The sequence below is a fragment of the Pseudorca crassidens genome, chromosome 12 (genome assembly GCF_039906515.1).
Source record: "Pseudorca crassidens isolate mPseCra1 chromosome 12, mPseCra1.hap1, whole genome shotgun sequence".
NCBI lineage: Eukaryota > Metazoa > Chordata > Mammalia > Artiodactyla > Delphinidae > Pseudorca > Pseudorca crassidens.
In genome coordinates this window covers 54,112,305-54,139,932 of record NC_090307.1, presented here as the reverse complement: position 1 = coordinate 54,139,932, position 27,628 = coordinate 54,112,305, and the positions used below count along the sequence as shown (strand labels likewise).

The 27,628-nt window shown below is 35.3% G+C and overlaps 1 protein-coding gene across 3 annotated transcripts in view; it reads right to left on the bottom strand.

Annotated features, from left to right (window-relative positions):
• The window catches only part of ROCK1 (Rho associated coiled-coil containing protein kinase 1), a 147,470-nt gene that overhangs the window by 78,354 nt on the left and 41,488 nt on the right, over nucleotides 1-27,628 (bottom strand). For all 3 annotated transcript variants that reach the window (XM_067699556.1, XM_067699555.1, XM_067699557.1), the window contains 6 exons: nucleotides 8,509-8,609; nucleotides 7,831-7,968; nucleotides 5,085-5,260; nucleotides 4,208-4,292; nucleotides 2,494-2,638; nucleotides 2,031-2,169 (listed from right to left, as the gene is read on the bottom strand). In XM_067699556.1, coding sequence (XP_067555657.1) covers nucleotides 2,031-2,169; nucleotides 2,494-2,638; nucleotides 4,208-4,292; nucleotides 5,085-5,260; nucleotides 7,831-7,968; nucleotides 8,509-8,609 — 784 coding nt within the window. The remainder of the gene's footprint in view (nucleotides 1-2,030; nucleotides 2,170-2,493; nucleotides 2,639-4,207; nucleotides 4,293-5,084; nucleotides 5,261-7,830; nucleotides 7,969-8,508; nucleotides 8,610-27,628) is intronic.

Sequence of the window (27,628 nt, the reverse complement as noted above, 5' to 3'; positions counted from 1 at the left end):
GATGTGGCACATATATACAATGGAATATTACTCAGCCATAAAAAGAAACAAAATTGAGTTATTTGTAGTGAGGTGGATGGACCTAGAGTCTATCATACAGAGTGAAGTTAAGTCAGAAAGAGAAAAACAAATATCATATGCTAACACATATACGGAATCTAAAAAAAAAAAAAAATGGTTCTGAAGAACCTAGGGGCAGGACAGGAATAAAAACGCAGACATAGAGACTGGACTTGAGGACACTGGGCGGGGAAAGGGTAAGCTGGGACAAAGTGAGAGAGTGGCATGGATATATATATACTACCAAATGTAAAATAGATAGCTAGTGGGAAGCAGCTGCATAGCACAGGAAGATCAGCTTGGTGCTTTGTGACCATCTAGAGGGGGGGTGGGATAGGGAGGATGGGAGGAGACACAAGACGGAGGAGATATGGGGATATATGTATAGATGATTCACTTTGTTATAAAGCAGAAACTAACACACCATTGTAAAGCAATTATACTTCAATAAAGATATTAAAAAAATTAAAAAAATAAAAATTGTGATACCATAAAAACAATAAGATAAATTACTTTAGATATAATGAGACACTTTTAAAGAAGCTTTCACTGACTCTCTCAGACTGGCTTAGGGAAACTCTCCATGGTTCTATGGCACACGATACTTAAGAGTACTTACCTCTCTGTACAATAAATACCTCATTTGCCTGTCTGTTTCCCCCAAAGGACTCTGAGGTAGTGGAGAACAGTGGCTGTGTTATCTTGGTCATTTGTATACCTCTAGCATAGTTTTTATATTATAATATATTTATACAGTGCTTATATTAAAATGTAAAAATTTCAAAAACTATATGTTTCAGGCTGTAAGGGACATACTGAAGGAGGATAAGTTAATTTTAATTAAAGTGAATCCAAAATTGAAACATATTTAAATTTAAAGCCTCTCTACTATTTAAATTAACAATATACAACCTTAAATCCTAAATGTAATCTTAGTAAGCCATCTGGTTCCTGTTTAAATTTTAAAAGTAAACCACAAGGGTATATACATAATATGCCATTTTTGTTTCTAAAACACTTATGTGCATTTACATTTATAAAAAATGCTTGTTGAAACTGGAAGACCATGTCAATGAAGGAAGGAGGTAGAAAATACTACATACTTTTTTTATAGCTTTGCACTACTTCATTTCAAAAAGCATATATAATTAAATCTTTTTCCCAGCTTTACTGAGGTATAACTGGCAAATAAAATTTTAAGATATTTAGTTTACAATGTTACAATTTGATATTCATACATACACACTATGAAAGGAGTCCCACAACAAGCTAATTAACACATCAATCACTTCAAATATTTACTTTTCTTTTTTTGATCGGGGGCAAGAACATTTAAATGTTGTCTCTTCACAAATTTTGATTATACAATACAGTGTTATCTTAAATGGCATCAGCTGGAAGATGCATCATCATTTTTCTATCACCAGGAAAAAAATGTCCCAGTTAAATTACTACATGCCATTGATTTTAAGATGCTCTCTAATTTTAGAGATTTTAACATGTTAAAAAAAAAAAACTCAGGGAATTCCCTGGCAGTCCAGTGGTTAGGACTCAGTGCTTTCACTGCCAGGGCCCAGGTTCAATCCCTGGTCGGGGAACTAAGATCCCACAAGCCGCACAGCATGGCCAAAAGGAAAAAAAAAAAATCAGACTCAATAAAATATACTACCATCTTTATACTTAACTAAGTTAAAAATGTTAACAATGAAAAAAATAATCATCTTGTCTAGTCATCAGCAAAGAATCTATTACTATCCCAATTTCTTAGGTAAGGTAAGTGAGTTGAGATCCAGAAAAGCCATCCAGAAAAATCAGAAAAATTATATCAGGTTTCACTGTCATGAACGACTTGGGGAATGGTAGGTTTTATTCCAATAGTTCAAATATAGGAGTTCAGATATAGACCTTAAAAACTGAGCAGCAAAATGAAAATTTCCTTGGAATAAGTGTTCCATGTTAAAATTATTTACCTGTCAGTAAGGAAGGCACAAATAAGATTTTTTGCTTCTTTTGATATGTCATTATCATCAGGGAAGGTAAGTGAATTTTTATGGTTCATAATCTTACTGTAAGTTCCAACCAGAGAATCTGCATAAAATGGTGTATCACCTGATAAATTGACAGGGAAAACAAAAGCAAATTAAGATACATTGAAAGAAATTAGTTTCAAAGAAAAGAGTCAATGTTACTGTTTAAAGATAATTAACTATGCATAAACTAAAAATATACACCAAATACATAAAAAGAAGTAACACATCAAGTTTCTCTAAGTCTCTGAATAGCTTGTCAAAACTGACACAGTAGGTTTGGATCAGTTTGTTTCCTACAAACAAAATCAACACTGCTTAATGTAACATTTTATTAGAAGAAGCCATGTCTAAGTTTGGAGATGAACAACTATGTTAGAGGTACATAAAATCCTCCTTTACTCACCTACAAGCATTTCATATAAAAATACCCCAACTGACCACCAGTCACATTCTCGTCCATAATAACCATCACCACCTTGAGATTTTAATACTTCGGGGGAAATATAATCAGGTGTCCCAACTGCTGTATCACATCGTACCATACCTTCCTAAAAAGAGGTCAAATTTTCAATTAGGATATGAATGTAAAGTCTCAATTATTCAGCATGAGTTTTTCTTAATATAACATGTAGAACTCTTAAGTCTTTGTGTTATGAAAGATCACATCAAAACCTAATGCAGACTTGATAAAAAGTAACAAACAGCTTAATCATATATACATATTATATACATAATATATTCATAATGTATGTGTGTATGTGTATATGGTTATAGCAGTGATTTTTATTTTGTAATAACACTCACTAGAAAGACACATTGCCACCATTTATTATTCCTCCAGTTGTACCAATATGATGATCTCATCTTAATTGCAGAGAACAAGTATATAAGTCAATGCAAATATGTTGAGGAACCGACAGAATGAATCACTTGATAACATCAATATATAAATGCTGATTTAATTGTTTTTTTACTAAAATAGTCATTCATTTTAATTATGCTTGAAATTGAGGGGAAAAAACATGTAAGAATTGACTGTACAAATATAAAATGGGGAAGCATGTGCATGGGAAAAGGGCATAATAGTGTTAAGCCCACTGATAACTACCTAATATGCATTTTAACCCTCTCTCCAAAATAAAAACAAAAAGTATATATACCAGTTACTTACTTTAGCTGGTATGAATGCAACAGAATTATTCATGATTACACAAAAGTTCTCACATAGTGTCTCCTCCTAACCCATAAATTTCTTTTGGAAATAATAAATACAACTTTCTGGTTATTCTTCTATGATAAGTTTCAAAGAATATAAACTGTTTCAACTGAAAATAAAGCAGCATACTTGCTACTTCAGCTATGTATATAAGTTATTTATTATATAAATAGTGAGCATGGGTACCTTTTACTATTGACTCCCCAAATAAGTAGTAAGATCTTTTCATGTTTAATAGAAGGCTAAGTAAAACATTAAAAAATATACATATTCCTGAAATCCAGTTTTTACGAAAGTCTCATTTTAACAGTGGCATTAGTATTTAGTGAAATTTAAGCTAATCCCATTTCTAGCTACCAACAGTGGACATTACAGATTTGCTTTAAAAGATTTAGTATATCTGGCAATCCACGCTTCCCCCAAATAGAGAGGAGAAAAAATAAAGCACTTACAAGTTACTAACACAACACTGAAACCATGGCATCTAGTTCAACAAATAAGACTGGGCACATCAATTCTGTACAAGTCCAGATATGGTTAGTAAATTCTTAAAACACTGGGAGAGGGAAGGGTAAGCTGGGACGAAGTGAGAGTGGCATTGACACATATACACTACCAAATGTAAAATAGATAGCTAGTGGGAAGCAGCTGCATAGCACAGGAAGATCAGCTTGGTGCTTTGTGACCATCTGGGGGTGGTGGGATAGGGAGGATGGGAGGGAGATGCAAGAGGGAGGAGATATGGGGATATATGTGTATGTATAGCCAATTCACTCTGTTATGAAGCGGAAACTAACACACCATTGTAAAGCAATTATACTTCAATAAAGATGTTAAAAAAATTTTGTAAAAAGCATCTATCTTGAATTAGCAAAACTAAATTAAAATCTAATTATTTAACCTTATTCATCTTCATACAAGTACCAAAATCTGCTAACTTCAAATGTCCAGACTTATCCAGCAGCATGTTATCAGGCTTCACATCTCTGAGGGGGGAAAAAAAAAGTACAGTATCTCTGAAACAGATCAGAAGCTGATAAACATTATATGAGGCAGTGATTTTAGGTCATATATCCTCAATTTAGATAAGGTCACCTTTGATCTATATGTGCTCTCTATCCACATCTATAAGCTGACTTCATCAGGGAGACTCTCTCATATATTATGCCTCAGAAGAAGACATTCTTTTAAGTAGAGTTTGATTCTTCCAAGAGGAAAATCAAGTCATTTGAGAGAGAATAACCATAAAAAATGTAACATTCAAACATAAAAAGTAACTGAGACACACAAGATAGATAAATACATAAATAACCCCAGAAGAGGGTCTAAATCACTTTCATTTTTGCATCCCTGGCACTGAGCACAGCAATTGCACATAGAATTCAAGTGGTGTTTGCAGAACAAATTAAATTATTCTTCTAGCAAATAAATTTGATCTGTTCACTAATTAAAAGCAAATTAATTTGTATATAAAAATTAAAAGCATTTAATACCCCAGAATATACCTTAAAAAAACAGCTTATAATTTTTACTTTTCAGGACATCATATAAAAGCCTTATAATCGGAATAAGAAATATTAAAGAATACATTTATATCAACGCTAAACTGAAATGTTAAAACCACAAATTTCAAGGTTTTAAATTCTGAAACACCACTCATGTCATATGGGAGAATAGGTGGATTTAGAATGGGAAATGCTAATCAAATGAAGTTTAAGTACTGATATTTAGCTTCTCTCTTTAACAAATGAGAAAATTTAAAGCATTTTTGTCCTTACCTATGAATAAAACCCATGGAATGGATTGCATCCAATGCAAGAACTACTTCTGCAGTATAAAATCGGGCCCATTTTTCAGGCACATCATAGTTGCTCATTAAGTTTACAAGATCTCCACCAGGCATGTATTCCATTACCATGTAGAGATAACGATCATCTTGGAATGCATAAAATAGCTACACAAATACAAAAAAAAAAAAGAAACAAATTCATTAAGATTAAGCAAAACTGTTTCATTTAAGAATTGTCAAAATTACTAATATAAGATTTAACTGAAATAATCAAATTGCAGTAGTTGTAAGTACTCAAAAAAAAGGAAACAAATACAAAGATAAATAGCACAAAGAACTTTGCGTATGCAGAGGAGTTATTAACTGTGGTTACTTCTGAGGAGTCGGAGACTTCTTTTCTCTACCCTTTTCTATACTAATTGAATTTCTTATACTGAGAATTTTTAAAAATTATAATAGTTTCAATAAAGAATATACAACTCTTCTAAGCAAAGACATATTGTAGTTCTAATTTAAATTGTACATAGTGGGGTTTAGTGTTAAATTTATATCAACACCACAATTTTCAAGTAATCTAATAAAATTAGGCTACAGTCTTAGTTGTCCCTTATTAGCTGTGTGACTAGGCAATTTACTTAACCTCCCAAATTATCTGTGACTATGATCCTTTCTAGAAGAATATATGGGAAAAAAAAAAAGAATATATGGGACTATATATCATGTTTGACTTTTATACTTGCTGCCCAGTCTGTGTCTGGATGCCTGGCAGTTGGCAAGTACTTAATGAATGTTCAGTGAATAAAAGCACAAATTTAATCTATAAATTGAGGGTGTAGCTAATAGGGATTAACTGCCTATCAGAGTTGTTAAAAAGATTAGCGAATAGAGAAAAAGCCCTTAGTACAATAGATGCTCAGTAAACAGTTGCAGTCAGTAGGAGGAGTCGCAGTAACGGCTAACAGAGAAACAGGAAGAGGACAAGAGTCAAAGCAGGAACAGTAAGGTCCATTGATATGAAATTGGCAACAATATCAAGCATAAATATATTATGTGACCAGTGCTGAAGTTAAAAGAAGAGCAAATTTACAAAAGAAAATTTCTTTTTTTTTGGCTGCAATACGTGGCTTGTGGGATCTTAGTTCCCAGACCAGGGACTGAACCCATGGCAATGAAAGCACAAAGTCCTAACCACTGGACTGCCAGGGAATTCCCTACAAAAGAACATTTTAAGTAAACATGAGAAGATTAGAACAGAACTAAAATAAATGAAATAAGCCCTTAGAGAAAAAGTATAACTAATTTACCTAGGCACTTACGTCTTAAAATTCTTTTTATATTTCATTTTTTTCAACAGCATTTAATGATTTTAGTTACAGATTTAGTAACTTTAATTAAATATAAATATTTGGGGGAAGGATAAGAAACTAAGTGGTATCTCATGGCTATCCCAGATTAACATGTACAGTATATCACTCGGACACCATAATTAAAGAAACACTGTTGATTTGGTGGCAGTTTACCCTATTTAAAATGTATCAAGAAAAATAGAGCTTCAAGTTCATAAGTTGTAAATTTAACCTTAAACATTTATGTCATGTTTTTTAACTTTTTACACAACACTGAACACTCCCCAGTATCAGTGGTTCTCAACCAGAGATGATAACTGCCGGTGTCCCACAGCCCCCACCTGCCCACTCTCCCCAACACGCCACCCAGGGAGATGTTCAACAATGTCTGAACACAGTTTTGGTTGTTACACCTTGTGTGTGGGGTGGGGAGGGCTGCTACTGGCATCACCTGGGTAGAAGTCAAGGATGCTGTTAAAAACCCACAGGATAGCCCCCAACAACAAAGAATCACTTGGCCCAAAATGTCAGTAACACTAAGCCTGAGACACCCTGCTCTAAACAGCTGATAAAAACAGGGCAGACATTTCAAGTATAAAAAGTCTTATTATGCGAATCTTAAACATCTTCCATATCCTTTTTATCCCAATTGCTATTATGATTATTTAAGACAGTCTTCATTACATACTGTAAATTTAAAAAACTACAAAATTCATGCTAGGAATTTAGAAATGATCTAGCTCAGCAGTTTTACTATTTTTTTTAAAAAAACCACAAGACCTTATTTCCCCCATATGAAATCTTAATAAGAACCCCAATATATAAGACATATAAAACATGCAGCTGCTCTAGTTGAAGCAGAAATAGAAAACCCAGAATTATAACCTACCCAAACAACTGCTTGCTTCCATGACTCCATCTGAGGTATCTCCTCAATTGAAAATAACCAATCTAAGCCACCTTTCACATTTTTGAGCAAGGAGACTGAGGCCCAGAGATGTAAATAACCTGGCCACAGCTTCAGGTCAAGATTAGTATCTACAATTACTGACTTTCTAATGTATTTTTCTTTCCACTGAAAAACCTGAAGCCAATACAATATTATTTGGAGGCCTAGCTTAACTTTTTTCCCTCCATTTCTCCCATTCTTTCCACTCTACTCCCATTCTTTCCCTCCATTTCTCCCATTCTCTCCACTCCAGAGACAAATAGTTACTTTCCTCCTAGAGATAATTCAATAAAATTAAATTTTATGATTTTAAAAATGATATATTAGACACTTTTGTAATTGCCAATAAATTCTCTATTACTGTTCTAAAAAACAAAGCTTCTCAGACATGTTAAGTTACAAACTACTAGAGCAACAATGAAACAATAACAAAAGCATACCTGAACAACCCATGGACTGTTAGCAAAAGCCATGATGTCCCTTTCTTCCCAGAAAAAAGCAGAATCAGATCTCTTAATCATTTCAAATTTGCTGAGAAGCTTCATAGCATATACCTTCCTGGTGGATTTATGCCTTACCTTTAAAATTGAAAATGGAAAATAATGAACATTTCATTAACATTTAAAGCTCAGTGTTTCCCAGAACAATTTACTAAATAATTTAACATTATTGGTCTTTCTATTTTAACTTCTTCTCTTCTGAATTATCCCAATTAGATAATGTCAAGGCTTTAACTACCAGATGTAAGTAATGTTAGAAAAAAATCTTTATTCCCTATATTATGGCACACTTCCCCCTCCTCCACCCAGCTAGTTATGCTACTTCCTGTTTATAAAACTTACTATTGCACAGCATTTTAGATAGTGTAATATTAGGAGTAAAGATTTCTCTTTTGATGCTTGAAAACTCTTCTCTACCCATGAATTCTTGGGAAAAATATTTCACACTACTGCTGAATTAGCCTCTAGGCTTTCATATTCTTAGGCAAGAATGTCTAGAGCAATTTAAAGCAAGAATTTTATAAAAACAATAATTTCCCAAACAACATATGTTAAACACACAAGTAAATTTTTTAATTTTAAAAAGATTGTTTTTTTAATCTCATTAAAATAACCTACCAATTGAACTTCTCCAAATGCACCTCTACCAATCACCTTCACTACTTCATAATCTTCAGCTTTCATTCGTAAGTCTCTGATTTTATTTATTGTGTCTTTATCTGTATGAAAAGAAAAGTTTATAATTTTAAATCACTGAAGCATTATAACTAAAACTGCTTATTTTACATTCAAGGGCTTGAGAAACAATAAAAAACAAAGATGTTCATTAAAAATTAATATAAGTAAAATATGAAGTTGTAAACAGAGAAATGTTCAATGTGCTAAGAATTGTTTTTAATAAATTCTGGAATGACTTCACTGTTCAAATATTTTTCTTAAAATCTGACTTACTAGAATGTTTAAAAAAAACATATACTACACGTACACTGAGAAAAATTAGTTAATTAGTTCCTGGTATTTTAAGTATATATCAAATTTGAATCAAGGGGCCACAGGTAGATATTTTAGATTAGTGAAACAAGTTTTCTTTTTATCAAGTCAGTTTTGATGATCCTTTTAAAAAGATATAACTAATTTAAGATATCAAAGGTAAACATGTTAAAGAATCACGTACTTATTATATTTCTCTATTTGAATGCAGATTTTAACTTAAAACACACAGTGGGAATCGCTACAATTATTTATATAAACCTGTCACACTACAAACTACAATAATTTAAAATCCCCACTGGATAGATATTCTAATTCCTAATTTGGTCATAGATTAAAATAGGGCTATTTTAATCCACATGGGTCAACACTGGCATGAGATTACATGGAAAAGCTTCACAGCAGAGTTATACAAAATACAGGGCAGCTATTAAATTTAAGTTCTAGTTCCTGATAAAATCTACATATAGTATCTTGTCTTTCTTTTGAAATGCACATTTAAACTCATGTTTGTATACATTATGACCCATAAACACATGCAACAGAGAGCAAACTTTCACACAGGGATAACATAAGTACATTTAATTTTAGATCACATATCTATTGCAAATGTAACAGCAAGATAGAAACAATAATCAATTTACTGCAGAAACATCTGTGTTAACTATAGAGGCTCTACAGTAATCACTGTAGATACATAAACATAACTTTAAAACACAGTGTCTGCTCTTATGGATTTCAAATGAAATTGAAACAAAAAATAATACCAAAAAATGCAAAAAGGGAAATAAGCACAAGCACAGAGTTTGTGGAATATAAAGGATGACACCTAACCCAAGGCTGCCTAGGAGGGAGGTGGCTAGAAAAGGCTTTCTGGAGGTGAAGAAACCTGAAACAAGTCTAAAAAGAAAGCAGTTAGCTAGCTGGGAAGAAGAAAAGAGAGAATATAACAGGCAGATGGGCAAATATAAGCAAAGGCACAACAGAACTGTTCTGTGTTGCTGGAGTATCAAGTCTGTGGGAAGGATGTGAACGAGAGGCTAGAGAGCCCCAAACTAGTTAAGGAGCTTGAACTTTACCTGCAGGCCAGTAGTTGTAAAATTATTATTTAATCAACAAAAATATTTTTCACATTAAAGTTTAAAAGCAGTACAGTATGAAAATAGATAAAAGTGCTCTGCTTCAAGAGGGTAGTGGTGGTGGGTGTCGTCAGAGAGGGGCTGGAGCCTCGTCTACTTCGTACACCTCCATAATGCAGCCCGATAGTGTCCTGTGGGATCTGTCGGGAACTGAGAACCACCACCTGAAAACCACTGCTACGTGTTGGAAGCCATGACAAGAAATGACATATAAACAACACAGTCAAATTTACATTTCAGCTGCACTACTCCAGGGAATATGTAAATGATAAATTCAATAAGGGCAAGACTGGAGTGGGGGTAGAACTTTAAGAGTACTGTAATACTCCAGACACGAAATAAGAAAGTTCTGAACCAGGATAATGTGTACTATAATAGCCTATGGGGTTGAGAAAGGATCCCTGGCTCTGGTTATACCAGATTTAGAGCCATAAATAGGCTATAAAGTCTGTAGTTTGGGGCTCAGAAAATATATCTGCTGCAAATGTGTGTGGAAATGGAGATCTTGCTTCTTGTTTTAATTTCTGACAGCACAGGAAGTTACAAAGCAGCTCGACGTTACTTGTGATTAGAACATTAGTTGTCAAAATGACTTTATTCCATTTAAGTTTTGCATTAAAAGTGCTGTTTTGCCTTGTAATTTTAGGTTAAATCAAAAACTAATTTCCAAAGTCAGTGTTCAATGATAATTCAATGATAGTTGAGAGTGGTTCTTCTCATTAAGAAAAACCTTCATCATGGTCCTTGTCTTAATGAGCTCATCCTGCCATGCAAAATACCATAGACTGGGTGGCTTAAACATTCATTCATTTTCTCATGGTTCTAGAGGCTCAAAGTCTACGACTGGAGCCAGCGTGTTGTGCTTCTGGTGAAATCTCTCTTCCCGTCTAGTTGGCAGCCAGCATCTCTCTGTGCACTCACAGGACCTCTTATGTGTTGCACAGGTAAGGACACTAATCCCATCACTAATCCCATTTTATCACAGTCCCGCCTTTATGACCTCATTTAACCTTAACTGCCTCTTGCTTGGCCCTATCTCCAAATACAGTTATATTGGGGGGTTAGGGATTCAACAGATGGATTTGGGGTTGGGGGACACAATATAGTCCACAAAAAAAAAATCACAAATGTCACCACTGCTAAGCCATTGACTTGCTATATGCAAAGATAAACTGGGATATTCAGCTTCAATTTCTGTCAAAAATGTACAGAATTGATAACGGTTAGTTAAGTCCACGAGAGTGAATGATGTTTACCACTGATCCTGTGGTTCAGTAACATGATAGATTCAAATATTTTCCACAAAGTACTTGCTGATGTATAATACAATGAATAACTACAGGCTTTAAACACCTTGTATTGTCATGAACTTTGTTATTTTGTTCAACTAACATTTTCTGCACCATACATAATTTTAACTACCATCACTTGTAACACATCTTAGCAGACTCCACTGCAAGTTGTACTTAGTGTTTCCTCAACTTTAAAAAAAATATTCTTGCCTGTACTTGTTCCATGCAGACTATACATAGAGGCTAATTCTTCACTCACTTCAAACTCAGCATTGATTCCTCAAACAAGAGTCAAGGAAAATCACTCAAAATTGTCTTATTTTTTAATTGACTATTGCTGTTGCTCCCAAGAGTCTCAATTCTTTGAGCAACTACTGTTCATGCCAAAAAGCTAATAGTTTTTTTTAAATTTTATTTCTTTACTTTTTATACAGCAGGTTCTTATTAGTTATCTATTTTACATATATTAGTGTATATATGTCAACCCAATCTCCCAATTCATCACACACACACACCCCCGCCACTTTCCCCCCTTGGTGTCCATGTTTGTTCTCTACATCTGTGTCTCTATTTCTGCCTTGCAAACCAGTTCATCTGTATCATATTTCTAGATTCCACATATATGCATTAATATACGATATTTTTCTCTTTCTGACTTACTTCACTCTGTATGACAGTCTCTAGATCCATCCATGTCTCTACAAATGACCCAATTTCGTTCCTTTTTATGACTGAGTAATATTCCATTGTATATATGTACCACATCTTCCTTAACCATTTGGCTGTCAATGGGCATTTAGGTTGCTTCCATGACCTGACTATTGTAAATAGTGCTGCAATGAACATTGGGGTGCATGTGTCTTTTTGAATTATGGTTTTCTCTGGGTATATGCCCAGTAGTGGGATTGCTGGGTCATATGGTAATGCTATTTTTAGTTTTTTAAGGAACCTCCATACTGTTCTCCATAGTGGCTGTTATCAATTTACATTCCCACCAACAGTGCAAGAGGGTTCCCTTTTCTCCACACCCTCTCCAGCATTTGTTGTTTGTAGATATTCTGATGATGCCCATTCTAACTGGTGTGAGGTGATACCTCATTATAGCTTTGATTTGCATTTCTCTAATAATTAGTGATCTTGGGCAGCTTTTCATGTGCTTCTTGGCCATCTGTGTCTTTGGAGAAATGTCTATTTAGGTCTTCTGCCCATTTTTGGATTGGGTTGTTTGTTTTTTTGATATTGAGTTGCATGAGCTGCTTGTATATTTTGAAGGTTAATCCTTTGTCCGTTGATTCATTTGCAAATATTTTCTCCCATTCTGAGGGTTGTCTTTTCGTCTTGTTTGTAGTTTCTTTTGCTGTGCAAAAGCCCAAAAAGCTTAGTCTTAAGGAAGTTTTTCTCTCTGTACACATTTGCTTTGTTGCTGCAAACACCATCAGTGAATAGCTTTCCCTGCTTGACTAACAAATAAACCACTTCTAAACTTATGTAAGGTCATAACCTCATTTTCTTTTTTCATCTTTGTAAAGAAAATTCTGCTGTGTTGAGATATTCTATTTTAAATTTTCTGGGGTTTTCTAACTGTTGCTTTCCTGCGAGTTGGGAATGTTATGGCAAGTGCTTATTCTGGTAATGTCAATGCACATTGTACTCTTTCAGCACAGCTACAGTGTAACTGCATAATAACACAATGCCCTGCCCTCTAACTTGATGAAATAATCCACACTTTACTGTGCCTCAAAATAACAACATTCAGTTTCACTTTTCTTTTCCTTTTTTGTTCTGACATGATGGGCATGCACTGGCAATGGAAAAAAAATAATAAAATTCTGTGGTATGGTGATACACATGGAATGCTATTGTGTTGTAACTGTGTCACTGTGATTTCTAGTGTGCTGAGCAGCAGTGTGAAGCAATAACAATGCCATGTATGATTTTTGTCACAGGTACTCAACTCTTCAACTTGTGTTGTAGCATAAAAGTGGTCACAGACAATGAGCATAGCTATGTCCCAATAAAACTTTACTTATGGACACTGAAATCTGAACTTCATATAATTTTCACATGTCATGAAATATTCTTCTTCTTTTGACTTTCTATAAATTATTTAAAAATATAAAAACCATTCATAGCTCATAAGCCATCCAAAAACAAATGGTAGGCCAGATCTGGCCTGTGGGCTGTAGATCTGGCCTGTGCGCTGTAGATCTGGCCTGTGCGCTGTAGTTTACCAACCCCTACTCCAATGGAAATCCAGTTTCCCTGAGGACACTGCTTCCCCTGCAGTTCTACAGTGGTGCCCTTTACCCTCCACATGCTTTATACCAATGGCCCTGAAAGTGGGACAGGTGAACTCCACTGCCATCTCTACACTCCCACCCTATATCTGCCAGCTTGCTTTTCATGTTTATTAGGTTCTATCTCCCACTACCTCTCATTGTCACTGTAATCTACTGACCCTCAGGTCATCACATCTCACTGCTAGACAATTTTAGTTCCTGGGTTACCAACCTTCTTTCCAACATTTTCCTATTTTAATTCTTAAGGACTTTAATATACCCACAGATGATACTTCTAATAACCTGGCCTCTCAATACCTTTAACTTCTCTCTTTCAATGATCTTGTCCTCTACCTTACCTCAGCCACTCATTTCCATGGCCACATACTAGATCTTGTCATTATCAGTAATCATAGTCCTCCCTTAATTTCAATTTCAAATCCTTTATTCTCTAAGCACTCCCTCAGCTTTCCTGCTCACTCCCTCCAAAAACCACACCCCAACAATCCCCAGCCCCACCAAGGCCTCCAATCCACTGATCCTATCCATTTTTACTGTACCTCACTGTACTGATAGGTTCTCTTTCTTACCTACTGAGCTTAAATTACATGGTCAATTATTATAATCGCTCGCTTGCATAACCTTTAATGCCTTGGCTCTTTTCTGCTTCATTATACTTAGTTTGGCAAAACCATAATTCTAGTTAAATCTACCTCTACAACTAACTCTATGTCAGCACCCATGTAGTTGAATATGTCTGGATAAATACATAAAATCATACTGTCTGATCCCACTTTAAATCCATAATTGCGAACATAAAGCTTGCCCTTAATTCTGCTTGGCAATCATATATTTCTTTAGTATATTCACTCTCCCACTTTACTAGAGACCGTATTTCACATTTTCTTTTCTCTTCTCAAACCTCTCACTGATCCTCGTTCATAGCTAATGACCTTGTTGGTTACTACCCTGAAACAATCGGAAGAAAACTGCCATAGACTTACCGCTAAATAGACATATTTATAATTATATTTATGTATTCATTTTCAACTACCAGCACATGCCCTCATATATTTGGTCTCTTAACTTTTTACTATAGGAGAATACTGCTATCTCACACCAATCCCTCCACTGGTGATGTCATCCTTTTTCACAAGCTCGAGGACATTGCTCCAGCAATTTCCCCCCCTCTTTCTCCTGTATCATTAAGCTTTCCCCTTCCTAACTGGACTGTATCATGCCATTTTCATTCCCATCTTGATGCCATTTCTCTCACTAGCTGCTGCCCCATTACTCAACCCCACTACAGCAAAATTCCTCAAAAGTTGTCTGAACTCTATTTCTAAATCTTTCTTCATACCTGCTCTTAAATCCATTTTGGGTGAGCTTTGGCCATTACCTTTCTATCAAAACTGCTTGTCAGGGAGTTCCCTGGTGGTCTAGTAGCTAGGATTCAGTGCTTACACTGCCGTGGCCCAGGTTCAACCTCTGGTCAGGGAACTGAGATACCACAAGCCGTGCGGTGTGGTCAAAATTTAAAAAAACAAACAAACAAGAAACAACAAAAACGAAAGTGCTGGTCAAAGTCACAGGTGACCACCATGTTGCTAAATTTAACAATGAATTCCCAGTCTTCACCTTGATACATCAGTAGCTTTTGACAGTTTGATCACTCCTGCTATACTTTCTTTACTTGACTTCCAGGATACTACATTCCTACAACAATACTAAGGGTATTTTTTCATTTTCTTTTCTTTCCTTTCTTTCTTTTTTCTTTTTTTTTTTTTTGGCTGCACTGTGCGGCATGTGGGATCTTAGTTCCCTGACCAGGGATCAAACCCACGCCCCCTGCATTGGAAGTGTAGCCTTAACCACTGGACCACCAGGGAAGTTCCAAGGGTATTTTTTTCTACATCAATGATTACTTCTCAGTTGCCTTTACTGGTTCCTCCTCTTCTCTCAGATTTCTTAACACTGAAGCATCTCAAGGCTCAGTCTTTCGTGGTGTTTTCTTCTCTATATACACTCATTTACTGGTGGGCTTTAAAAAGCACTGACATGTCAACAATTTGCTAATTTTTATCTCTGGTTCAGACCTCTCTCTTAAACTTCAGATTTATATATTTAATTGCTTACATAATATATCTAATTCGTTAACATACATCTCAAATTTAATGTGTATAGGGGCTTCCCGGAGCTTCCCTGGTGGTGCAGTGGTTAAGAATCCGCCTGCCAATGCAGGGGACACAGGTTTGAGCCCTGGTCCGGGAAGATCCCACATGCCGCAGAGCAACTAAGCCCGTGTGCCACAACTACTGAGCCTGTGCTCTAGAGCCCACGAGCCACAACTACTGAGCCCATATGCCACAACTACTGAAGCCCACGTGCCTAGAGCCCGTGCTCCACAACAAAAGAAGCCACCACAATGAGAAGCCCGTGCACCACAACAAAGAGTAGCACTGCTCGCCACAACTACCGAAAGCCCACGTACAGCAACGAAGACCCAATGCAGCCAAAAATAAAAAATAAATAAAAATTAAAAATTTAATGTGTCTGAAACTGAAGAGGTGTTCTCACCCCAAACCTCTACCTATGATTTCAACACTTCAGCTGATGGGTCAATTTTGCTTGGGGCAAAAACCCAGGGGCATTCTTGACTCCTATTTTTTTTCTTACACTCCTCATCCTACCTGGCTGGCTCTACCTCTGAAATATATCTGGACCTGATAACTTCTCACCTTCTACACTGCCACCATGCTGGACCAAGCCACCATCATCTCTTCTTTGGATTACGGCAATCGCTTCTTAACTGATTTCCTGGTGTCTATCCCTGCTTCTCAGTAGTCTATTCTTAACATGGGGCAATATTTTTATTTTATTTTTTTTTTTTGCGGTACACGGGCCTCTCACTGTTGTGGCCTCTCCCGTTGCGGAGCACAGGCTCCAGACGCGCAGGCTCAGCGGCCATGGCTCACGGGCCCAGCCGCTCCGCGGCACGTGGGATCTTCCCAGACCGGGGCACAAACCCGCGTCCCCTGCATCGGTAAGCGGACTCTCAACCACTGCGCCACCAGGGAAGCCCATGGGGCGATATTCTTAAAACACAATTCAGATCATGTCACTCCTCAAACTTTGACTTGCTATCTTACCCAGAGCAAAAGTCAAAGATCTTACAATGGCCTACAAGATTCTACATGACCTACCCTCTCTATTTCCTTCCTTCTCTGATGTCATCCTACTATTCTCTCCCTTGTTTAATCCTCCCCACCAGCTGCAGTGACTTCCTTACCGCTGTTCAAATATCCTCTCTTATGGCCTTTGCACTGGCTGTTCCTCTGCATGCCATTTTCTTTCCTTAAACATCTGCATGGCTAACCCTCTCAACTACTTCAACTCTTTTCTCCAATGTCACCTTTTAGTGAGCCCTCTCCCAGTCATCGTACCTAAAACTGCAAAATTCTCCGAACTTCCAATCCTTCTTACAGTGTTCCACTTTTTCCCATAATAAAAATTAACCTCTTACAGAATTTAATACTTGCAAAATTATAAATTTGGTAAGCTCTTATTACTTCTAAGACCAATAAGCAGGACTGTGTGACCATCAGATCCTCTAAACAATTTCTGATTGTCAACTGTGTTGAACCAGGTGATGGTGGCAGAAAACTAAAATTCAGAGAAGTGAGATATTACTATACAGCACAGTTAGCAAGGAATGAAATGGGCAAACTGAGTCACAAATAAACACCGTAAGTCTTGATAGGCCACAAACTAGCTAATCATCTCTAAATAATCAGAAGTTAGCAAAAGAGGCAGTGCAGAAAGGTTTCAGGGTTACAAAAAATTAAAAAATATTTCAATCACATACAGACTCTTTAACTTTCTAGAAAGCAGATGGATGATTTTTCTTAAGGATCTTTTTTTTTAATCACACTTTATACCCAATAAATTTTACTTCTAGGAATACATATACATACAATGACGTATTAGAAAACATTTAAATTGTGTTGTTTAATAATAATTACATAGAATGATGTTCAACATATGATATTGAGCGTAGAAACAGATTAAACTCCATGTGGTATATGAACTTAATTTTCTAAAAACACAAATATATATTGGTACATATAGGCAGAAAAAAGCCAGCAAGAAATATACCAAAATAGTAACTGCAGTCATCTCTAAGTATGGTGGGATTACAGATTATTTTATTCCTCACATTTTCCATTTACTTCAAGTTTTCTATAATGACTCTGTTTCTTTCTAATGTGAAAAAGATATATTTTGCCTAGTTTAAGATCCTAGATTATAAAACGCAACATCATTTTACGTACCACTACAGATTGTAAGACAACCCCATTATTTAAAAAATGTTTTTAAAAAGTCAGAATAGATAAAGTATAGCAATAAAAGCTATGAACAATGCAATATTTGTCCAATATACTGCTACTCTTTGCCTAAAGAAATCCAATACACCTTGCAAATTTTCAGAGTAGTCAAAGCAGCCCTAATAAGCTCTAAAATTATCTAAAACTTACCTAGAACATTTATAATGTGGGATTCAATTCCAAATAACTGATTTTGTTTCAATTCAACAGTTAATAATAAAAATAAAAATGTTATTCTATGTCCATATGTTCAAACAGAATTCAAGCTCCAGGAAGATGTGCTATGTTTTGCCAGGGCGCACACACGTGTAAACACACATACAGAGTAATCCAGTGTGAGAAACAGATTGGCAAAAAACAAAACCAAACCCAAACTCCTCAACACCTCATAAAATGGCTTTTAGATCTTGTTACTCTCTGATTCTGCAATCTTTTATTTCTAGATACTCTCCCCAACAATGCTCTGGCAATGCCTAGTTACTTGCAATTTCCCACACAGCCATACTGCTTTACATCTCCATTCTTCTGCAGATGTTGATCACCAACCTAAAATGACTAGCCCCACTTTATTTGAGCAGGTTACTACCAAACAAGATCTAATCCTTTATCCATCTCCTCCTGATCCCCTCAGTCTGATAAGCTGCCTTTCTCCTCTGGGAAACCACTATTTCTCTATTATTTCATCTGTCAACGTGGGCTGGAATTGTTTGTATTTCTTCTGTTAGATTGTATGTTCCCATTTCCTTAAGGGTAGAGACCATACTTCATTCATATGTCTTTGATGTACGTATGTGCTCAATAATACTTACTGAAACATTAAAAATATTGACATTTAACGATATTATTTACAAATGGCCGCAATCACTTGCTGCTCTTATCTGTTCAGGGACAACAGGAAAGCCACATATATATTTACTCAAAATAATAAAAGTATATACTTAAAAATCAATCTTGGGTCTCAAAATGTTATACAGAATTATATGACATGAAAATTCCACTTTCAGGTATCTACCCAAGAGAAATGAAAACATATGTCCACACAAGAACCTGTGCACTAATGTTCATAGTAGAATTATTCATAATAGTGAAAAAGTAGAAACAATCCAAATGTTCATCAACTGATGGATGGATAAACAAAATGTGGCATTATCTATACAATGGAATATTATTTATTTGGCAATTTAAAAGAATGAAATGCATGCTACAACACAGATGAACCCCGAAGAGAGCATGCTAAGTCTAAAAAGCCAGTCATAAAGGATCACACATTGTATGATTCCATCTATAGAAAACGTCCATATTGGCAAATCTATACAGACATAAAATAGATTAGTCACTGTCTAGGGCTGGGGAGCTTGGGGAGGATTGCGGAGTGACTGCTAATGGGTACAGAGTTTCTTTACAAGATGATGAAATGTTCAAAAAGTAACTGAGGTAATGACTGCACAACTCTATAAATACAGACAAAAAACAATGAACTGTACACTTTAAATGGGTGACTCTTCAGTACGTAAATTATATCTCAATAAAACAGTTTTAAAAAATCAATCTTGGGTTTGGCAATGATTTTTACATGCAACACCGAAAGCACAATCCATATGAGAAATAAATGATAAATTAGACCTTATCAAAATCAAAAACATTTGCTCTGTAAGATAATATGTAGCCTTCTGAGACTGGAGATGGAGCTTATTGATGCCCCTCCCCTTGAGTGTGGACTGGAATAGTGACCAGATTCCAAAGAATCAGGTATGGAAAGGAAAAACAGTAACTTTTCAGGAGAGAAGCCTGGCAGACACTATCTTAAAACCAGTGATAAACATTAATATTATCACTGATAAATCATTATGGTATCACATATCCCAGATAAAATGTGATGAGAAGCACATGTCATCTCTGTGGTACTCATCCCCAAAACCCATAACCCCAGGGTAATTATGAGAAAACATTAGACAAAAACAAACTGAGAAAAGTTCTACAAAATACCTTATCAATAATCTTCAAAACTGTCAAGGTCATAAAAAAACAAGGAAAGCCTGAGAACTCTCACAGATTGAAGATGACTAAGGAGAAATGGCAACTAAATACAATGTGATATTCTAGATTGGATTCTGGAACCAAAAAAAGGAGATTAGTGGAAAAACTGATATCTAAGTAAAGTATATAGTTAACAGTAATATACCAACTTTAATTTCTTAGTTTTGTCAATGTACCATGGTTATATAAGATGTTAACATTAGGGAATGCTGGGTGAAGGGCATATAGGAATCTCTGTACTATTTTTGTTGTTGTTTGTTTGTTGTGGTACGCGGGCTTCTCACTGTTGTGGCCTCTCTCGTTGTGGAGCACAGGCTCCAGATGCACAGGCTCAGTGGCCATGGCTCACGGGCCCAGCTGCTCCGCGGCATGTGGGATCTTCCCGGACCGGGGCACGAACCCATGTTCCCTGCATCTGCAGGCGGACTCTCAACCACTGCGCCACCAGGGAAGCTCTCTCTGTACTATTTTTGCAGCTTTTCCATGAGTTTATTCCAAGATAAATAATGTAAAAAGTAAATAAAGAGAATATTTAACATTTCTTTTTGAAAATCTATCTGATTTAGTAATATTTTACTTGTAATAACTTCAAACAAGATCGTGTAATATCCTAGGTTATCCTGCATAATATATTCAATTTTATGGCTCCATTAAAAAATTTTGACTTTTATTCCACCTTGTGGTGTAAAACTGCATTTTGGCAATACATATCAAAATGCAAATTGGATGCAACTTTTGACTCAGCAATTCCTGGAATTCACTTCAAGGAAAGGAAAACCAAGTATACCAAGCTGTATGTACAAAAAACATTAATATAACATTTTCACTTATAACAGCGAAAAACTGGGAGGAACCTGAGAACCACTATTACAGAAACAGTTTTTTAAACTGTGGTATGTTCATTCAACGGAATATATGTATTCATTTAAAAAAATGTGTTATCCATACTTATTGACATAAAAAGGTATTTTGCAACTTGCTTTTTCACTGAACACACTGTGGATAGCTGATAGAAATGTCTTATTGATTTTTATGTGGGTTGTTCTAACTTTTTGCCCCAACATCAATATATTTTTGCAATGATGAACATTCCCATGTATTTTCAGTGCTATTTTTGCAAGACACATTTCTTTAAGTAAAAGTATTGTTATACTCATGAACATTATTAGTTTTAAAATACGCTAACTGCCCTCCAGTCCCTCACCAATCTTGGATATTATTACTTTTTACCTTTCTCCTTCAGGTTGCGGGGGGGCAGGGAGGGTTGGTTCTTTTTTTAACCCATATTTCTTTTTTTTTTTAACCCATATTTCTTTTTTTTAAAACCCATATTTTTTTAACCCATATTTCTTGAAATATTAATGCTTTTGTTCAACTGTTAACTGCTCATTGGTAATTTTTATTTTTTCGCCATTACACTACATATTCAGTTACTTTGTCCATTTTTTTTATTGTTTGTGTTTTTCTTGTTGACTGGAAGGATCTCTTCATACATTAGGAATATAATTCTATTACATATGTTGTAATTTTTCCCGTTTGTCAGTCATCTTTATATCTATTTTTCTTTATAAAGTTTTTTTGTTTTTTTTTTTTAATACAGTTTTGATAAAGCAAAATCTGTCAATGTTTCCTTTACAGTTTCTACCCCTGGTATCTTGCTTCAAAAAAAAAGAAAAAAAGCCACTCCCTACTTAAAGACTATAAACATAATACCTATAATTTCATCTAGTATTTTTTGTCTTTACATTGGTACATGTTGTGAAGTAGAGACAATTTCATTTTCTCCTCATATATGAATATCTGTCTCAAAACAAATTACTGAATAATCTTACCTTTTTTCCAATGACCTAACTGCCATAATAAGCTTACATCAAATTTTCATATAATAAAAAAAGTATGCTTCTAGACTATGATGATCTGTTGGTCCTATGTCCTTCAACAAAGTACTATTTTTCTTATACTTCAGTATCCAGTTTGAAAAAAATAATCCCAAAATATGATGACTACAATCCTGTCCCATTCTCCAGAAATGGAGATACATCCACCACTCAAGTGGTAGAGTTACCCAACGACACAAGCCTTTCATAGATTTCATAAGCAAACAAACATGTCAAAATGCTACTACATTTCAGTACTTCCTGGCTTCATAAAGGCAGACTCTTATATGTACCTTAATACTTATTTGTGGAGAAGGAAGCTTTTAATGCCACTAACCAAGTAATAGTTTTGCATTTTTGTCACCACTTGAAGAACTTGAAAATGAAATTGTATACTAATCACAATATATGATCACTATAATCCATTTACATTCTACTCCTCTCAAGAAACTTATCCGCTTTAAATGCAGAAGTAAATTATATATAAAATTTCCAGTTTCACAATTCTTGTTCCTTAGAATTCCCCCAGAAATGTAGATTTCTAACTACATCTAACTTTATATTCAAAGCACATGAAAATCACCTTTAATTTTACTAAAGATAACGTAGTACTCACTTTCAATATCGCAGTACATGATTTTATAAGTGTAACGAAACACTCTTAGGAGAAACTAGTCACAAACATTAAAATGAGGGCTCTTCTACAAGTCATTAAAACTTTTGATGTTTTGTTTTAATTACTATTATACCTTAATTTAAAATAAGAAAAAAGTTTACTTTTTCTATTGAGTAGTATGTACCTTTTGTGTAATTCCACAAGGAACTAAGGCAAACACAGTCAAGTTGTTTTTACTTCCTTGGATGAACAACAGATTCATTGATTGATATCATTCAGAATACGCTGAACTGAAAACTATTTTATTTTTTTTTAAATAAAAGATCATTGTGTGTTGATTTTAATCACCAACGAATGAATAGCTAATTTAATAACACTAACATTCAACTATCAAAATAATCATTTAATAAGTAGAAAGGTATCATGATTTTAACAAGTTTAAAAAGTAAGGAAGAATTTTACATTTTGAAGCATGCCTGAATAATGACATATTAAGACTTCAAGACGGGGAAAAAGAGGAAAAAACTTTCTAATGATCATCACTGCCAGTTTACATATAAATAAATATCTAACTAATTAAATGTGTACAATCCATGAAATATTATTTTTGGAAGGAATTTAAGTAACCACTAGAGAAAAGGTTAAGCTCCATTAAAATACTGTACAGTAGGTTACTAATTACTTGGAAAAATAAAAAGTTTAGGTACAGGGCTTCCCTGGTGGCGCAGTGGTTGAGAGTCCGCCTGCCGATGCAGGGGACGCGGGTTTGTGCCCCGGTCCGGGAGGATCCCACATGCCGCGGAGCGGCTGGGCCCGTGAGCCATGGCCGCTGAGCCTGCGCGTCCGGAGCCTGTGCTCCGCAACGGGAGAGGCCACGACACTGAGAGGCCCGCATACCGCAAAAAAAAAAAAAAAAAAAGTTTAGGTACAATCTTTTTACAATGATGCATGTAATTTACCTTTTAATGCAGTGATTTAATACAGTGATAACATAATAGAACCTTCTGAAAGAACTTTATTTTCTACATCTCAACTGAAATTGTTTTGTTCTTATTGTGTGTGTGGCTTGTCAGTTGTACCTATCATCACAATTAAACTAACAGATACTAGTTTGCCTATCTGCTTCTGGTCTTTTGTTCAAAATAAAATGTTAAGTTACTGCCTAAGCCTTAAGCCTCATGTTTTCCTCTTCCAAAGGTAACTACCTGCCTAAAACTGATATATTTAGTCACTGTTTTTTAAACTTCCTCAGAACAGTGATTTCTAAAAAAGTGGCCACCCATACAAAAATCATCAAATCAAAAACAGAAATACAAGAAATTAAAAATTCTAGAGTTATAATCTGCGTAGATCTGGCGGTATAAACTAATTTAAAGTGCTCAACTTTTTTCTCTTTCCTTGAACTTCAATTCCTTTATCTAAGTTTTTAAAAATCATGAGAACACTGAAGACAAAAAATAAGACACTAAGTAATTCTTTTTTATCCAATCCATTAACCCAACAGCCCCAACATGCCATTTCAGTCTCTTCTGCCACGTGTCCTCCTTACTCCTTCCTGCTCATCATAAACCAAGTTCAATTTATACCAAACTCTTGGTTCCCCAAAGGTATCATAACTTTTGGATGGCTTAACAAACGCTGTTCCTTCTCTGCCTGAATTGTTCTTCCTCAACTGAGAAATCTAGCCCATCCTTTAAGACTCAACTCAAATACTACTTTCTTTCTGGAGCCTTTCTTTACTCCAACATCTGTGTATCATTACTTTCTCTACAAGCTTCCACCATTATAAAGGTATGTATAAGTTACTACTTGCTTCTGTATTTCTCCCCACAAGATGGTAAAATCTACAGTTTTTAAGAAAAAAAGAGCGTATTATTTTTCATGTTTCTAGCGACTGGGCATTCAAAATATATTTCAAGAATAAATGGTCTCATGCAGTGAGTTTATCATTTTCTCATACATATTGTCCCCATAACTCTAAATGGGGAAAGATTAGAGGGAAGAAGTTACTTTTGCTGTCTCAAGAACTTTTCACAAGTTTTGGCTCATCCTGTGATGAGCCTAACACAATTGTTAACACAATTGGCCTAACACAATTGGCCTAACACAATTTTTACAGATTTGTACTACTCTTTTGCATTTATCCCTGGATATGTACTCACACTTGACAGAGTCATTCATATCCTTTCCAATCTGAGCTGAGAACTGCCTGTGCAATAACTTTGGTTTCTGTGGCTGCAGCCTTCTTATATTTACCCCTTTTTGAAATTTCATCCTTCACTTGGAATCACTATTAATAGGATTTATCTTTTCAATAAATTTGATTAAATTTCCTAAGCTTGGAGCACATGCCTAACTGTGCCCAGAATTTCTTTCCCTCATTAATAGAAAGTCTTAGGCAGTGGTTCTCAACTGAGGGCAATTTAGACCCCCAGGGGACATTTGGCAAAGTCTTGAGACATTTTTGGTTGTCATAACTGGGGGAGGGGGCAGAGCTGGCATCTAGAACGCAGAGGCCAGGGATGCTGCTAAACATCCTACAACACAAAGGACAGCCCCCCACATCAAAGAGTTATCTGACTCAAAAATGTCAACAGTGCTACTGCTGAGAAACCTTGGTCTAAAGTGAAATGAATGCTTTGTCTCAAGGTCTCTGTCACATCCTAAATGCTAATCAATTTAGCATTTCTGGTCACAAACTGAGAACAGCAATTATTACTCTCATTACTTTCTCAATAATAAATCATTGGCAAAGCAAATTAAAATTTTATCAACAGTTCTCTATGCTTTTATATAAACGGAGAGCTGATACATCATTAGCAATAGCTATTATGCTACTACTTTTGTAATTTGCATTAGGAAAGCTATAGTATGCTACCAAGAAATACCATTTGTTTTTTTTAAATTTTTTAACCACTTTTTAAAATCGGAATATAGTTAATTTACAATGTGTTAGTTTCAGGTGTACAGTAAAGTGGTTTAGTTATACATATGTATATTCTTTTTCAGGTTCTTTTCCATTATACTTTATTAGAAGATATTGAACATAGTTCCCTGTTATACAGTAGATCCTTGTTGTTTATCCATTTTATATATAGTAGTATGTATATGTTAATCCCAAACTCCTAATCTATCTCTCCCCACCCCACCTCCACTATCCACTTTGGTAATCATAAGTTTGTTTTCTATGTCTGTGAGTCTATTTCTGTTTTGTAAATAAGTTCATTTGTATCTTTTTAGATTCCACATGTAAGTGATATCATATGAAATTTGTCCTCTGACTTACTTCACTTAATATGATAATCTCTAGGTCCATCCATGTTGCTGCAAAAGGCATTATTTCATTCTTTTTTATGGCTGAGTAATATTCCATTGTATGTATATACCACATCTTTATCCATTTATCTGTCGATGGACATTTAGGTTGCTTCCATGTCTTGGCTATTGTATGTAAATAGTGCTGCTATGTACATTGGGGTGCATGTATCTTTTTCTAATTACAGTCTTCTCTGGATATATGCCCAGGAGTAGGACTGCAGGATCATATGGTAACTCTATTTTTAGTTTTTTAAGGAACCTCCATACTGTTCTTCATAGTGGTTGCACCAATTTATATTCCCACCAACAGTGTACACCCTCTTCAGCATGTATTGTTTGTAGACTTTTTGATGATAGACATTCTGACCAGTGTGAGGGGATACCTCTTTGTAGTTTTGATTTTCATTCCTCTAATAATTAGCAATATTGAGTATCTTTTCATGTGCTCTTTGGCCCTCTGTATGTCTTCTTTGGAGAAGTGTCTATTTAGATCTCCGGCCCATTTATTGATTGGGTTGTTTGTTTTTTGATATTAAGTTGTATGAGCTGTTTGTATATTTTGGAAGTTAATCCCTTGTCAGTAGCATCGTTTGCAAATATTTTCTCCCAGTTCGTAGGTTTTTTTGCATTTTGTTTATGGTTTCCTTTGCTGTGCAAAAGCTTTTAAGTCTAATTAGGTCCCATTTGTTCATTTTTGTTTTTACTTCCATTAATCTAGGAGGAGAAAAATAAAAAAAATAGTGCTGCGATTTACGTCAAAGAATGTTCTGCCTATGTTTTCCTCTTAGAGTTTTATAGTATCTGGTCTTACATTCAGGTATTTAATCCATTTTGAGTTTATTTCTGTATACAGTGTTAGAGAATGTTCTGCTGTCCAGTTTTCCCAGCACCGCTTATTGCAGAGACTGTCTTTTCTCCATTGTATATTCTTGCCTCCTTTGTTGCAGACTAACTGACCATAAGTGTGTGGGTTTATTTCTGGGCTTTCTATACTGTTCCATTGATCTATGTCTGTTTTTGTGCCGGTACCATACTGTTTTGATTAGTATAGCTTTGTAGTAGAGTCTGAAGTCAGAGAGCCTGATTCCTCCAGCTCCGTTCTTCTTTGTTTTGGCTATTCAGGGTCTTTTGTGTTTCCATACAAGTTTAAATATTTTTTGTTCCAGTTCTGCGAAAAATGCCATTGGTAATTCGATAGGGATTATACTAAATCTATAGACTGCCTTGGGTAGTACACTCATTTTAACAATATTGATTTCTTCCAATCCAAGAACATGGTATATTTTTCCATCTGTTTGTGTGCTCTTCAATTTCTTTCATCAGTGTCTTATAGTTTTCAGAGTACAGGTCCTTTGCCTCCTTAGGTAGGCTTATTCATAATTATTTTATTCTTTTTCATGCAATGGTAAATGGGAGTGTTTCCTTAATTTCTCCTTCTGATATTTCACTGTTAGTGAATAGAAATACAACAGATTTCTGTATATTAATTTTGTATCCAGCAACTTTAGTGAATTCATTGATGAACTCTAGTAGTTTTCTGATAGCACCTTTAGGAGTTTATATGCACAGCATCATGTCATTTACAAACAGTGACAGTTTTACTTCGTTTTTCCAATTTGGATTCCTTTTATCTCTTTTTCTTCTCTGAATGCTGTTGCTAGGACTTCCAAAACTATGTTGGACAGAAATGGCGAGAGTGGGCATCCTTGTCTCGTTCCTGGTCTTAGAAGAAATGCTTTCAGCTTTTCACCATTGAGTACAATGTTAGCCGTGGATCTATCACATATGGCCTTTATCATGTTGAG